Raw genomic sequence first — 16,137 nt, 5'->3', positions numbered from 1 at the left:
GACTTAATACTAGCTTTGCCCCTCCCCAACAGACTTCTGAAATGTAGTTGTGCAAAGAAGTAGAAAATCCATCTAGAATGGTGGGTTCTGATCAGAAGGAAAAAGTACAGCCACACAAGATACACCAAATAACAGGAAAGATGCTTCATAAATGATAAAAAGTTGGCCACGAGTTTTGGCTTGGTTAAAATTAAAATCTCATCAGCCGCTGTTCATGGAGATAAGCAAAGCTAAAGATTTGTCAGAGCAGTGAGAAAATAGGTGTTATCTTACACTGTATTTTGACATGCTTGGGATTTTTCTTTACCAGAGAAATGATCTAGAGCTGTATATCAGTGTAGCAAAGTGCCTCTCGGAAATGACAGATGAGGAAGCCAGTCGGGTTGCCCAGATTACTGAGGTAATAACATATCCATGTGTTTTCTCATTATTGAGATGGGTATTACCGTTGATATGGTTCTAATGTCCTTTTGGCTGAAGCTCACTTTGTTTCATATTTGTTAGTTACTGGCCAATTTCAGGAAACTCTCTCTTTCACTGTGGGGTCTCATGTCCAGCCTAGTATGGTTGGCTATGCAGCAGTATAAATGGGTAGATGAATGAATACCTTTTTTTTTCAACTGGAGCATAGTTCCTTTACGTTGTTGTGCTAGTTTCTATTGTACAGAGAAATAAATCAGCTATATGTTGTGTGCCTGTCTCCACTCTATTTTGGATTTCCTTCCCATTTAGGGACCACAGAGCATTAAGTAGAATTCCTTGTGCTATAGAGTAGGTTCTCATTAGTTATCTGTTTTATTCATGCTAGTGTACATATGTCAATCCCAGTTTCCCAATTCATCCCACCTCCCCATTCCCTTCTCCGTGTCCATACATTTGTTCTCTATTTCTGCCTTGCAAAGAGATTCAGCTGTACTGTTTTTCTAGATTCCACATATATGCATTAATCTGTGGTATTTTTCTCCTTCTGATTCACTTCACTGTGTATGACAGTCTCTGGTCCATCCACATCTCTACAAATGACCCAGTTTCATTCCTTTTTAGGCTGAGTAATATATATTCCATTGTATATATGTAGTAGTATAAATGGACAGATGAATGATAACTTTTTAACCTAATTAATCGCACTGTATCAAGAACATTTTAGTGTTCCCTATGGGTAAAAAGCATTAGTCCCTCAGTTGTGTCTAACTCTTTAAAACCCCATGGACTGTAGCCTCTGTCCATTGAATCCTCCAGAAAGATCCCCTGGAGAAATGGCTACCCATCCAGTGTTCCTGACTGGTGAATTCCAAGGACAGAGAAGCCTGGCAGGCTACATACAGACCATGGGCTTGCAGAGTCAGACATGACTGAGCAACTAAGCACAGCACAGCCCAAGCAATTTAAAAGGAAATGCTTGAGAGAATGCACTCGGGCACCTCACTGCTCAGGTGTGAAATCCAGTCTCTAATTTACTAGCAATGTGACCTTGGTTAAGTGTCATATTCTCTCTCTACCTTGGTTTCTTGATCTATAAAAGGGAAATAATAGCACATACCTATTAGGGTCGGTTTGAGAGTTAAACGACTTAATCCATGTTAAGTTTTGGAAAAGTGCCTGGCCCAAGGCAAGGATTCAGTAATAACATTATCATAATTATTACATTCATGTAATGTATTATATCTTGTTATTATATTCAGGTTGTATAGTTGGAAGTTAACATAATTTACTTTGTGGTACCTAAAGCTCAAAGTGACTATGTTACTCACTTGCATTTCTAAAGTGCCATTCAGAACATTGTCACTAGAACATTCTAAATTGTGTTCTGATGTCCCCCAAACAGTATGTGTTCTGCTGAGCCCTCTGTTTTTCTATTCATTTCCAGAAAGAATAGAGATAAGAAAGTACAGGTGAAGAGCTGAGACTCCCTGGGTTTCAGTTCTTACTCTGTGGTGTTAAGCAAGTTTCCTAACTTCTGTGCTTCAGTCTCCTCATCTGTAAAGGAGGTGATAATAGTAATCTATTGCTCAGTGTTACTACGAGAATGAAATGATTGATACAGTGATCCTCAAACATTTTGGTCTCAGGGCCATTTTAGTGTCTTAAAAATTATCAAGGACTTCAAAGAGCTTTTGTTTATGTGGGTTATATCTGTCAATGTTTACCATGTTAGAAATTAAAACTAGAAAGTTTTTAGAACATTACTTAAAAGTAGTAATAAATCCATTGCATCTTAACATGTAAGAAAATTTTTTTTTCCAAAAAACAGGTTAGTTTAGAAAGTTAGAAAAGTGGCCTTGTCTTACATTTTGTAAGTCTCCTCAGTGTCTTCATAGAAGACAGCTGGATTTTCATGGCTGCTACTCCATTCAATCTGTTGTGATGTCGTTTTGGTGAAGTATGTGAAGAAAACCCAGCCTCACACAGATACGAAGGTAGAATGGGAAAGAGTGTTAGTAGTCTTTTCAGATAACATGTGGATATCTTTCTCTGATATTGTACCAAAACTCACCAAGTGGTGGTTTCTTATAGGTTAGTTGCAGTGTGGAATCTGAAAGCAGATCGGTGAACGTCACATACTCTGTTACAGTGAAATCCATTGGTCCATTGCACTGTGGATCTTTTATGCACGCATGATTTTTTAAGATACAGTTGCAAGATCTGTAAGATATATTGGTCATTTGGAAAATATTGAGTCGCTAAATTTTGAAAATCTTCCAAATGTTGGTACATTTCATGATAAACATCAAAACATCATATTTGTCACTATTACAAATAGTGACAGCAACCTCATCAGAAAAGCCTTTTATGTATATATGTCTTACATGTATCTTGGGAAGCTGCCAAAGTCATAGTAGCAGATACAGATTTTCCAAAAATCTAATTTTCGCTTAAAAGCACACATTTTGTCATTGGCACTAATTGCTGTCAAGTATTTTCCTTGGAAATGGCAGTCTCACTTCCTTCACTTGTAAAAAATAATCAAATACTCAGTTTTCATAACCATCGTTTGTTTATCAGTCATTCTTTCAAGTAAATGGTCTGTGAAAAGAGTGGCTATTTCAGCTCACAACTCCCTCTCACAACTTTCTCCTTGAGATGACCATCACACTTGGGGGTGCAACACAAGCGCTTTATGCATGCTTCCCATTTGGTCATACAGAACATTACAAAGATGTATATTCAAGAGCAGAGGCTTAACAAAACTAGTAATTTTATTGCTTACAAGGATATTTTAAATGAAACTAGCTTTTTAAAAAATTGCCAGTGTCAGTAAAAAATACAATGAATATTACTCCTGTTTGGGGTCTATTATGAATATAGTTTGACCTCACAGACCCTCTTTTCTAAAAGGGTCTTGGGGTCCCAGAGGTCTGTGTACCAAACTTTGTGAAATGCCAAATTAACACAGGTTAAGTGCTTCAAATGTGCCTGGCACATTGTAAGTACTGTATTTGTTGGTTACCATTGTTATTATTTGTGTGTCTTTACTAAATACACACATCAGTTGACCCTTGAAATCATTGATGGTTTTTATGAGAAAGCAAAAGGTGACATTACAACTGTCTGTAGGTACATTTTGAGACAGCACACAGGCAGATTGGTTACACAGTGCAGGAAACAGTTTTAGCATTTGGAGTGGTAATCAACTTCAAACTCACCCTTTCTCTTTTGCCCTTGCCCAAAGGTTCTGTAACAACTTCAGTTAATGTAATAGAAACTGAACAATTTGCTTTTTTGCAGCGTAGCCTAGAAAAGGCTGCCTTTGTCAGGCTCTACTTGGTCTCTCAAGGACGGTTCCCCTTGATGGGCTTGACTGATGTGCTCAGTGTTGCTGTCCGGCACCGTGAAAAAGACACACTGGCCTGGATGACACTGCACAGCTTGTACCAGGCACGGATTGTGAGCCACGCCAACACCGGTAAGGGCAGCCAGGGAGCACATCGGGACAGACAAACATGGCTCCCATCTCTTTAAGGTTATCATTGTTTCCTCAACTTAAAAACTAGGTTAGGGCTTCTTGACACGGGTGAGGACTTGTTACCCCCAAATGAGCAGCACCATTACAGCTCACAGCATCAATTCTTCGGAGGTGCGAATAAATTCTGCTGGAGATTTGGATCTCATATTTGGCCCTCCAGGCCCACAGAGATATAAGCAGGTTTACCAGGTTGAATCTGCCTGCTCCTGTTTCTCAAACAGATGGATGCTGATGGATTCTGCCTGATGTTTGCATGAACATGGCGTTTGGGTGGTCATTTAACAAACAGAAAAAGAAAGCAGCAAGCACAAATTAAATAGTTATTCTAGAGAAGAACTTCTCAGGGGTGAGAAGAATAAAATCTGGACACCCTGAGTACATCCTCATGCCGGAAACTGCAGGCCTGAAGCTCTGCTAATGAATGGTGCAACTTTTAGGCCGTTTTAGACATTTATGCTGTAATAATCATCTAAAGAGAGACTTCCCTCAACCCAGCGCTCTGTGCCAACTTGAAGGGGTGGGAGCGGGGAGGGGGTTAAGAAGGGAGGGGATAAATGTATACCAGTGGCTGATTCATGTTGATGTATGGCAAAGGTCAGCAAATATTGTAAAGCAGTTATCCTCCAGTTAAAAATTAATAGGAGGAAAAAAATAAATAGGGAGCGCCCTCATTTCTCCTCCATGCCTTTGGTCATATGCTTGTAATTTTCCAAATCTATGTCCAGGTTCTGATCAGACTGGATGTGACTAGAAGGCCCTTGTAAGCCATATTCCCCATCTCTTGTATTTTGAAGGCTATGAGAGAAGACTGACAAATGCAGTTTAAATACTCTTTGCAAGATTGTGTAGGAAATTTTGATTCTTCTTCCTCTTTGGCAACTGAGATAGTTGTCTCCTGTCCACCTTAGTGCATGCCCAAGGAAAAGTGAACCTGTGATGAAAAATGAGATTTTTTTCACTCAACCTCAGAAGTATATTTATCCAGTAGAAAACCAGTAGGTGTTCCCAATTAAGCATGAAGCTACATGAAAGAAACAAATAAAGTTGATATTGCCTTTGGTTGTAACCAGCTGGCCTTCAAATTTAGTTTGAATTTTCAAATGGCAAGAGTAGAAAAGTGCTTCCTTCATTTTTTTTTTTTTAAATTAATCTTTTTTTCTTTTTTTGTCTTATTCACCTAATACTAGTGGTGGTTAACCTTTTTGGGGTCATAGATCATTTTCAGCCAGGGTGAAAATTCCTCTTCAATATGTGTGTGTAAGTACTGGCACAAACACAGTGCCATTTTCCTCTCATGCACTAAATTTTGAAGATCTCTCCAAGTAGTCTTTGCTTTGCTGGGAATCCTCATTTTTGAAAGGAAAAAATAATATTTATGTTAATGTTTGTTCTCTGTTTAGCCTACTACAGCTGGGTTTTGGTTTTGGCACTTTTTTAAATGTCTTTAGGATAGGTATTCTGTATGATTTTGTCATAAATTGAGAACTTTAAGCAAGGGAGGACTATAAGAACAATTAATTATCAAAGATTTAACACTACTAACTCATGGGCATGCCCAGTTTCTCCCAGTGTTTAGTGTTGAGAAATTCCATTAAATGCATTTGACCATTTTATCAGGTTTGAAGAATAAATTTAGCTTTTAAAAATAAAGACCAAAATAAGGTCATCTGATGTGAACAGTATTAAAAAAAAATCTCTTGAGTGAGAACAAGTCTCAGGTACCATAAGAGGACTTGTAGCTGTTGTATAGTCCTCAGCGGGTCTTTTGCTTTAGTTATAATTATTGTTGATCTATCTTACACTGCAAAGAAAAACCATGGTCTGGTAATATATGTCCTTTTGTTTCAGGCGTGTTGAAGAGAATGGAGTGGCTCTTGGAACTGATGGGTTATATCAGAAATGTTGCTTACCAGTCAATGTCTGTTCAGAACGTGGCTCTTGATGAGGTACAGTCTAGAGGAGTCATTTGTGGCTTTCTTAAAATACAGAGTATATTTAGTCTCCCAAAAGAGGAACATGTTGCTGCTTGCAGCTCTCTTTTCTCCCCTCATTTTTGGGAAACAAGGATGGCAATTCTCTGACATCACAGGAAATGGGTGTTCTTACCAGAATCTTGAAGATGCCCACAGCTGCCCTTTGAAAAATATTTTCAGCAGAACACCTCCCTTGACAGGCAGCACACAGAAGTTCTGGCTAGGGGGGGGAATCTAGGGTCCTGTGTACTTGAGCTGGATCCCACAAAGACTGTGGGGTACAGGGCTCTAGCCTCCACCGTGGTCCAGAGCTTGGCTTTAAACACCTGGTTTGAAGGGGTTCCTGAAGTGTGTGCAAGTAATCTGTGTTTGTGCCAGTACTTACACGCACATATTGAAGGGGAATTTTCACCCCACCTGAAAATGATCTATGACCCAAAGAGGTTAACCATCACTAGTATTAGGTGAATAAGACCAGAAAAAAAAAGATTAATGAAAAAAAATGAAGGAAGCACTTTCCTATTCTTGCCATTTTCTTGACTCAGCTGTGCATTTTTTCTTGTTGTTGTATTTTTCCATAGCCATGTTTCATAGATCTGCTGTTTACTTGTGTGAGTAAAATATGTGTAACCTGAGATATTGTTTGATATTCTGCCCAGCTTTTCTGCAGGGCTGTGTGTCTTTTTGAAATTTTCACTAATGAGATTAGGCATTTTAAGAGATTGAGGGGTACTTTTTAAGCTTTTTTTTGAGCTTTCCTCTTATTTCCAAAGTTTATATTAACTTTCTCTGCTTTCTTACAAAAATCTTTTGAAACTTAGAAAATACAAATAAGCAGCAAGAATCATTTAAATCACAGTAATGCAGTAACTCAGAGGTAGCTCTTGTTATCACCATTTCTACATGTCTAGTCTACAAAATCTAAATGCATGGATTCTAAACAGATTTTTTAAATGCATATGGAAAGTCATATGTTGTTTCTGTTCAAAAACAGAATATACTATACATATTTTTTTAGTTTTGGCCACATGATAATAAACCTTAATATCCCTGTTCATATCTCTCTTAATTAATTTTTAAATCTCTTTGAAAACACCAAAACAGAGGAGGAATGTTTGGATCTCAGTATGATTAGGCATTCAATAAATTATGTTCCTCTTGAAATGTTAGAACAATAATAATGAAACTGCTGGGCCTTCTCTACTCACGAAAGAGGATCCTTCAAACCTTCTGAATTAAGCATAGAAATGGTTTGCTATCCCATCCAGTTCCTCTTCTGGGGTAGGGGTGGGGCAGGAGGAAGGCTTCGGCGAGGGGGAAGATAACATTTCCTCCCGATGCGAGCTGTATGTGTGAACATGTGTTACTTTGCACTGTTAAAGTCTGTGACCTAACCCTGTTTCTACTTTGCCGTAGGCTTTGGACTTCTTGTTGCTGATCTTTGCAGCCGCAGTGGTTGCATGGGCAGATCACGCTGCCCCTCTCCTCCTTGGCCTCAGTGCCAGTTGGTTGCCATGGCATCAGGAAAATGGCCCAGCTGGGCCAGCATCAAGCTTGCTTGGCAGGAGTCCATTACACAGGGTCACTCTGCAGGAGGCTCTCACTCTCCTTCCCAGTAGCATGCTTCTTCTGCTGCAGAAAGAGCCATGGAAGGAACAGACCCAGAAGGTGAGGTGGGCAGCCACCTGCTTTAGGGCAGGCAGCCGTTTTCTGTTTGGCAGCTTCTGCTGTAGAATTGCAGTGGGAGATAAGTGCAGCCTGAGTCACACAACAGGCTTGCTTACTCAGTCTCAGATCTCAGCCAGATGCAGGGCCTCAGAGATTGAGGGTAGCTCAGGCTCAGGGTATCTGCTGACTGAAAACAACAGTGATAATGGCAACAACTTGCTTACAGTTAGGACTGAGGTGGAGCTTGCGCTTGCCTTCATTTGTTGAAGACTTACGTGTTCTTGATCCTGGGGATAAAGGATGAGTAACTCTCTGAAAGCTCAAAATTTCATAGTGAAGACAGACAGGAAGGCAAGTTCAAAATTGCAAGATGGCGCAATAAGGATGAGCCTCCGCAGTGGCTCTCAGTGTTAAAGAATCCACCTGCCAATGCAGGAGACCCAGGTTTGATCCCTGGGTTGGGAAGATCCCCTGGAGTAGAACATGGCAACCCCCTCCAGTATTCTTCCCTGGAAAATTCCATGGGCAGAGTGGCCTGGTGGGCTGCAGTGGCCCTAGTGGGTCACAAAGAGTCGGACATGCCAGAGCATGCTCACACATGGTAAGGATACAGTTGATGAACAAGGGAGGGGGTGATCACCAATGCATGGGCGGAAATCTTCCAGGGGGACTGTGAATCTGGAATGCCCACCTTTTACCATATTTAAGGCTCCCCACAGCTCATTCCATGTAGTAGCCACGTTCCAGGTGCTTCTGGCCTAGATACCTTGGGGAGATCTGTAAAGGCCTAATGTCATCACCTTTGCCCTCAGGAAAACACAAACTATAGGGAGTACCTTTGGTTTTTAATAGAGTTTCCCCAGGCTACTAGCTGTCCTGCAGAGCATATGAAAATGAGGTGCATCCTATATTTCTCATTGCATGGCTCTAACCTGTCTTGAATTGTCAATTGAAGGATTTTTTTGAATCCCATTTAATTAAACTGGATCTTTATGAGGTTGAAAGCTTACAGCCAACTTTGTGGCCTACTTGTAAAATCTTAACCTTAGTCTTTAAAAATATTTCTGAACTATGTACCCACAGTTCAGCCATGAACAACTCCATTGAACATCTCAAATAAAATCCCTTTGTTTTCTTAAACCTGATAAGCATTAGTGTTATTACCTCTAATTTTTTATTTTCTTTTTCACTTTAATTATTTCTGGTCTGGGACACCCTGTTCATTTTGGACTACAGCATAGACATCTTGCATCTATTACGTATCTGTAGTACTTATTTACTTACCAGCAGGATATGATAAAACAAAATTGAGGAAAAGAAAATAAAGAAAAAATTTTAATTAATGCAGGGAATTAGGAATATTTTATTTTTCTGTTTTCTTTTCAACCCACAGCCTATGTCCAAAATTAAAATGCCTAGTACTTATGACTGGTGTTTTTTAGTGAGTCAAGACAGGGAACATTCAGTCAATGAAATTACCCAGTATCTAATTCAAAAACAATTTTGGCTATACCTGGGAGATCAGTCAAACTCCTGAGTATGTGGAGTTTCTACCTTGTTTGCAGGATTCATTTGCAGTTAACATGCTTGGGTCTACCTAGCAAATTGTCTTATGCCTTTTCTGTTGCATTTCAACTTGGCTTCATATCCATTTGGGCACAAAAACGATTCGTAGCTACAGAAACATATTTTAGTAACAGGGGCTTACAGCTTATGTGTTTACCCATTTACTACCCACCTAGGAGCCTAGGCCTGATGCACACGGAACCAGGTGGCAGGCAGCATGGTGTGAAGAAGGAGTGTGAGGCTTTGAAGCCAGGTGTACTTGGTTCAGATCTTGACTCTGCCAGTCATGAGGAGTGGACTTGGGCAAGGCTCTTACCCTTTCTGGGGCCTCTTAGAATGATGAGAGGCCCCATTCTGTCTCTTAGAATGAGAGAGAATGTTCATGGCACACCAGAGGCCCTCTGGGCCCCTGTCTACCCCATTCTTAAGCTATAGTAAGTCCCAGGATAATCAGCAAAAGAAGGAGGTTTGACTTTGCTGGGTCATTTAACTGAAGGCTGTCTCCAACATTTCCATCTCTTGTGCCTGGTCACATCTTTTCACTCTCCCAGCCCAGGCAAGTATTATCTGGGGACTGTATTATCTGGGGACTACTGTCCTGTTAGGCATATGTGCAGGTCCAAGGGTTTGAATGATGTCTTACCAATCCTGAGATTGTTTATCTGATACAATTCTTCATTTCACTCTAGTTCATTGACTGGCTGTTCAGCATCATGGAAAGCCCTAAGGAAGGACTCTCAGCAAAATCCAAGGATCTTTTAAAAGGTATTACTTTCATCCTTTATACCCAGCATAGGTGAAAACCATCCAGTGTTGTCTGTACTGGAGAACAGCATCCTAGTGTATGCTGGCTCCTGAAAGGGTCATCTTGGTTCAATTTAGAGAAGCAATCTGAAGCTGTCACCAATGTGGCATTTTTGAATTAGAAAGTAGATTTAAAAAGAAGAGTTCCGTGGTCTTTAATTTTTATTTAAGTGTTTTTTAAATGTTTTATTGTAATCATAAAATATGACTAAATAAAAATTAGAAAATTCAGAAAAGTAAAAAAGAATAAGCAAAGAGGAATCCAGAATCCCATTGCGCAATAACAATTATGATTATTTTTCCTAAGTGTTACCCCCTCTGTGTGTAAGTTTTAACATTGTTATAATCATAGCCAATTGAAAAATGTACATACATGCTTTGTTTGAGTACTGCCTTTTTTTACTTTAAAATTATTAAAAGCATTTTAACCTATTCTTACACTAGCTTCATAAGTATTTTTCATGGCTGTATAGTATTTTTCCAGGGGAATTGGACATTTCCCATGCTTCTAGGCATTTAGATGGTTTTCATGTTTTTTATTGGAGAAGGAAATGGCAACCCACTCCAATGTTCTTGCCTGGAGAATCCCAGGCACGGAGGAGCCTGGGGGGCTGTCGTCTATGGGGTCGCACAGAATCGGACATGACTGATGTGACTTAGCAGCAGCAGCATGTTTTTTATACATCTCTATTGACTGTTAAACTATGACTGCAGGATCCACAAATATAAGCAGTCTTTCTGTGCAAATTACATAGATGTTTTTACTGAAACCTCAAATGTCTTCTGGGTGCTGGTTTTGTGGTCCAAGACAGCTTGTACTGTCATCCACATCTTGGGACTTGGGGGTCAGGATCCTCCCAGTGGCTGCCATTGATGCCCCTGACATGCTTTAAGTTACTGCACTTGGGAAAGTTGCCTGTTGGCCTACTCTTGTGATAACTGACCATATTTTGCTTTAAGTATGGTGTATTGTATTGATTGCTTAACAAGCAAGAATTATCTAATGTATTGTTCCTACCTCTAAAGTGGGTGGAAGGGCATGTGTAGGAAGGTGATTCTGATCAACCACAGAGCTTCACTGAGGATCAGAGCAGTGGTCTGACATATTTTCACTTGACCATTCCCAAGAAACTTGCTACTAGGACTTCCTCCACTTATTTTCCTTGGGGAGTTTGGCCTCATTTTTAAGGGCCATGGGTCCATATAATACCATTGGTTGTTCCCAACATATACTGTCTTGGGTCATGAAGATAACAGTTAATTCCAGTGAGAAATTGTTATTTGGGTCAAGGAAGTACATGTTCACTTGGTCATATATTCGAGGGCTTAATAGAGTCACACATAATTATTGTGTAACTCTGGCTTATCTTCATTCTCTCACACTATTATACTTTAAAAATATATCAATATATTGATGCTGCTGCTGCTGCTGCTAAGTCGCTTCAGTCGTGTCCGACTCTGTGCGACCCCATAGACGACAGCCCCCCAGGCTCCCCCGTCCCTGGGATTCTCCAGGCAAGAACACTGGAGTGGATTGCCATTTCCTTCTCCAATGCATGAAAATGAAAAGTGAAAATGAAGTCGCTCAGTCATGTCCGACTCCCAGCGACCCCATGGACTACAGCCCACCAGGCTCCTCCATCCATGGGATTTTCCAGGCAAGAGTACTGGGGTGGGGTGCCATTGCCTTCTCCACAATATATTGATATTTATATTCATATTCTAAAATAAGATATATAATAAGTTACCTAGAGGGATTACACACAGCTTCCTTACTTTAAATTGAGCCCATGAACCTAACTTCATTACAGGATCAGTTTGTTTACCTTTTAATAAGACATTTAGTGGAAAAGTTATATTTGTGTAGAAAAGTGCACAAGTAGATTTTTACAAAGGGAACATACCTATGTAGTCAGCACTCGGATTAAGAAAAAAAGCATCACCAGCATCCCAGAGGTCAGTTTGTTTTAATTTTGTGGAATTTCCCACTAACTGGTTGCAAAGTAACTTAAAACAAACCTTTTCCTCAACCTTTACTAATGGTCTCTTCCATTAAAATTCTGTCTAAGGCATGATAGTAATTCTTAAAGATTAGCCAAGCAGGAAGAAGTCAAGTTCTGTTCTGACACCTTTTTTATCTAAATGATCTTTTCAAATGTAACTGCACCAAATGAAACAGTGTGCTTTTTTTTTTTTTTTTTTTTTTGTCCCCTTTAGCTACCCTGCTGTCCTTGAGAGTTCTCCCAGAGTTTAAGAAGAAGGCTGTATGGACCAGAGCCTATGGTTGGTGAATAGCTTCACAGTAGCCAGCAGCATTCTCAGCTGGATGAGGAAAACCATATAGGCAGAAGGAATTTTTCAGAATTCGTGTCTGGGATTGCGAGACATGATGCAGAGAGCTCAAGGGCATGAAAGGGTGGCCACACAACTCAGTTTGAACAGTGCATGCCCAGAGAGGTTGCTTCAGTACCCAGGCCAGTTGAGACTGAAATAAGAACTTGAATTTTATTTGGCTGAGATCAGTCTGAAGGTTTTCTTTTGTGAAAATTTGACTATATCATCTCCTCCCTGCTAAATTCTAGTAAACCAATCTTGTGAAATCTGTGCGTGTTGACTTTTGTTTTAAGGCAGGGTGGAAGTTTAGCTCACAAAACCCAACTATAGAGGTGACAGCGGAATCTGTTTCCCATGAAGCCTCTAGAGGATATTATTGACTCAATAAGTTAGACATGTTTTCTTATTCTTACTGCTAAAACACTCTTGGAACTGCTCTACATGCTTAAATGATAAGCATGGTGTTAACCATTGCTAAATCAGACCCAAAAGTGGTGGCTCTAATTTTTTATGCTTGAGTCTCTTGAATGCAAGTGAAAGTTACCCAGTTCAGAATAAGAAAGGAAATGTGTCTTTGCTCACAGGTATGATGGAAGCAACGTGGGGTGTGGGGGTAGGCACTCTAACTGACCAGGCCTGGGTCATATGTCCATCCGCCTGAACTGGGTTCCCCCCAGAAGAAAGGTGATGGGATGTTAGGCAAGGAAAAAATGGCAAATAGCTCCTCGAAAGATCAAAAGATTATATGTTTTTAATAAGTACAAATCTCCATCTTAATTAGGGTGACTGGTGGCATAAAGGCAAGTAAATGTAAGGAATGTGACAGTATCCTTAAGGGTTGCATTTTACTCAGGGGCTCGCAGTCAGCCAGGAATTTAATTTTGCTCTGATTGCTAATTATTATTCCTTCATGCAGCCATTAATCAGGGCAGTCTTTAGCCAATCATACAAACACAGTGATATAAGTGTATATGGAATTACAGGGGAGAAAAGGTGTGCCACTGGAATAATATATCTTCTGTGGCATGTACCTTTATGTTGTCACCAAGCCTACCTACCACTTGGGTTAAAAACAGCTCTACTAATATTCCAAATATATGGATTTATGATTCCAGGTGTCAGATATTTGTGGTTCACTGGGTAATTCACACTCTGTTTCCAGGTCACATCTCTTTCTTTTGCTGAGCTCCATAGGGTGCCGAGACGCTTACAGAAAAGGAGGAAAGGAAGTACGTAACTCAGGTAGTACTTAACTCAGGTAGTACTTAACTGCATCACCAGTATTTCATTTCTATTACCTCCTTAGAGGCTGAGCTACAGGGAAATGAGTTTTAAGGAAGCAGAAATGGAGAACATTTCTGTGAGAAGCCAGTCTCCCCTTCTCTCCCACCCACCTTGACTCTCTCATATTTCCTACCAATGAGAGGCTGAAATTCTTCTAACATTTATTACTAGGTATCAAGAGTATAAATGACTAGAGTTTCTCTGGCATTATCTTATTTTACCCTTATTACAATACTACAAAGAGGCATTATTTTCTATTTTTAAATGAAGAAAACATCTAATACATAGCTGAGGTACTACCCTTGGAATCGAGGTTCTAGAACCCCAGGCCCAGAGCTCTTTCTACTGCATCAGGCTTGTCAGCACCCACTTTCGGATGAAAACCCCCACGAAGGGTTACACTTCATTCATGCTAAATATAGATTGCTGCTGCTGCTGCTGCTACTAAGTCGCTTCAGTCGTGTCTGACTCTGTGCGACCCCATAGACGGCAGCCCGCCAGGCTCCCCCATCCCTGGGATTCTCCAGGCAAGAATACTGGAGTGGGTTGCCATTTCCTTCTCCAATGTATGAAAGTGAAAAGCGAAAATGAAGTCGCTCAGTTGTGTCCGACTCTTAGCAACCCCATGGACTACAGCCCACCAGGCTCCTCCATCCATGGGACTCTCCAGGCAAGAGTACTGGAATGGGGTGCCATAGATTGCTGGAATCAGATAAAAGAAACCCCCTGCCTCATATTAATAAGCCTCTGGAATTGGGAAGCTCGGAGTTACAGTGTAAAAGAGCAGGTCCTCATGGATTGAAGGATATTACATTTCCAGCCAGCTGGCAAACGTGGATGGCAATAAGAATAGTGAAGAGGAAGTGGGCGCTGACCAACTACTCTGACATCCCCACCCCCTACAAGTCAGCAGAAAGACTTGCCGATGATCACGAGAGGGGTGAAGAATCAGCCCAGTCTTCCAGACCCAGGTTGCCTTGTTCAATTCGGCCCAGTTTCTTCTCAATCAGGCTTTGTCCTTGCTCCTGCCCTGACAAGAAAACAGAAGAGTACAAAAGGGAGGAAATAAAATCTATCTGTATCCTCTCTTCCCTAGCTCCCCTCTTTGTTTTCAGCAGTCTTATGTTTAAGATTCATAGGATTTTCCTATTCATGGGAAGCACTGAAGAATCTAAACTGTCAGATTCTAAATTTGAAGCTCTAAAGGTTCAAAATTCCAACTATTCTAAGGATGTAGCTCACTAGAATAATAAGACCCTTTCTCCTGGTTACCTGTCTGACCTCAGGTAAGAATGAAGGTATTCCTTTAGGATATTTTAGTTTGTTCTCCAAAAACCAGAAGTCTCTGCTTTTTTGAGACCAGTCTATATACAAAAGGAAAAGTTCCAAACTATATACAAAAGGAAAAGTTTCCTTATAAGTCATCTTCTGTTAGTTTCTGAAATCACAAGTTGCCAAGACAAATAGTATGCTGGGGTATAAAAACAAAGCACTGTGTGGGATTAAGTCTATGTTGTGTGTCTCAGATGTATCCAAACAGTCTGACCCTTGATTTGAAAAGTATATGTTTGAAACAGATGTTGGGACCCAGGCAAGTGCCTAAAATCTTTGTGTTTTATTTGTAATGTAATGGCTCCATGGAAACTAATAAGCTGTTAATAGCCTTTTTTAAGCTAATTGCCACAAGTTCTCCAAAATGATTTTAACCAAAGATGATATTATAATTATATAAAGGGTAAGTCTTTGTTAAGGACGCAACTGTTATCTTGAGCTATCTTAGTTACTTTGAAAGCAAGCAGTAGTTTTAGATGTGGGGTAAACATTTTAGCAAATTGCTGTTTTAGAAGAGAAATCTGACCATGTGGTAAAGAGCCTTCATTAAAAGCCAGAGTTGTAAGCCCAGTCTTCAGGTCTCTGCCCTCAACCAGCCAAATGGAAGCTGCAGGCATTCCCAATGGAACCAGAGGAGAGAATGTGGCTGTGACGGTTCATATCCTTCACCACTCTTCTGGAAAGATACCTCACAGCATCATCTTCAAGTGTAAATCACTGCTGTGGTGCTGGACAAGATAATTTGCTTTTATATTTTCTGGAGAGAAATGCTTTATTCTAATCCTAGAAACTTTTTTTCCTCTTTTTTTTTTATTTTACTTTATTTTAATGTACACCTGTGGTGGATTCATGTTTATGTATGGCAAAACTAATCCTAGAAACTTTTAAGTCTCATCTTTTTAATATATGACACAGTGTAATCTGTTAATCTTCATAAACCAAAATTCTTTGAAACTGCAATTTAGAAAGAGCATCGTTTCTTGTCAGACACAGGGAACTTGTGAAATAATTTCCAAACTGTTAGAAATGGTAATGAATAAAACTGACATTGATGACTCCATGACTTTGGTTTTACTTCTCATATGAAAGAAGTAACCTATCTAACAAAATAGTTGTGAGAGCTGAAAGAATTCAGAATTATGCTTCATAAATTCTAAAATGTAAAAGAAATGCTTTCATTTTTGTACATTTCCCTGACAATAAATAGTAGCT

General features: G+C 39.9%; 1 protein-coding gene across 1 annotated transcript in view; it reads left to right on the top strand.

Annotated features, from left to right (window-relative positions):
- FOCAD (focadhesin) overlaps nucleotides 1-12,536 on the top strand; it is a 272,034-nt gene extending 259,498 nt beyond the window's left edge. Inside the window, exons 38-43 of the mRNA XM_052644701.1 lie at nucleotides 311-400; nucleotides 3,727-3,904; nucleotides 5,813-5,910; nucleotides 7,354-7,605; nucleotides 9,861-9,936; nucleotides 12,193-12,536. Coding sequence (XP_052500661.1) covers nucleotides 311-400; nucleotides 3,727-3,904; nucleotides 5,813-5,910; nucleotides 7,354-7,605; nucleotides 9,861-9,936; nucleotides 12,193-12,266 — 768 coding nt within the window. The 3' untranslated portion in view covers nucleotides 12,267-12,536. The remainder of the gene's footprint in view (nucleotides 1-310; nucleotides 401-3,726; nucleotides 3,905-5,812; nucleotides 5,911-7,353; nucleotides 7,606-9,860; nucleotides 9,937-12,192) is intronic.
- Nucleotides 12,537-16,137: the final 3,601 nt, after the last annotated feature.

The sequence above is a fragment of the Budorcas taxicolor genome, chromosome 8 (assembly GCF_023091745.1).
Source record: "Budorcas taxicolor isolate Tak-1 chromosome 8, Takin1.1, whole genome shotgun sequence".
In the NCBI taxonomy this organism is placed as follows: Eukaryota; Metazoa; Chordata; class Mammalia; order Artiodactyla; family Bovidae; genus Budorcas; species Budorcas taxicolor.
The sequence above is the reverse complement of the archived record's forward strand: the minus strand, read 5'-3'. Positions and strand labels throughout refer to the sequence as shown.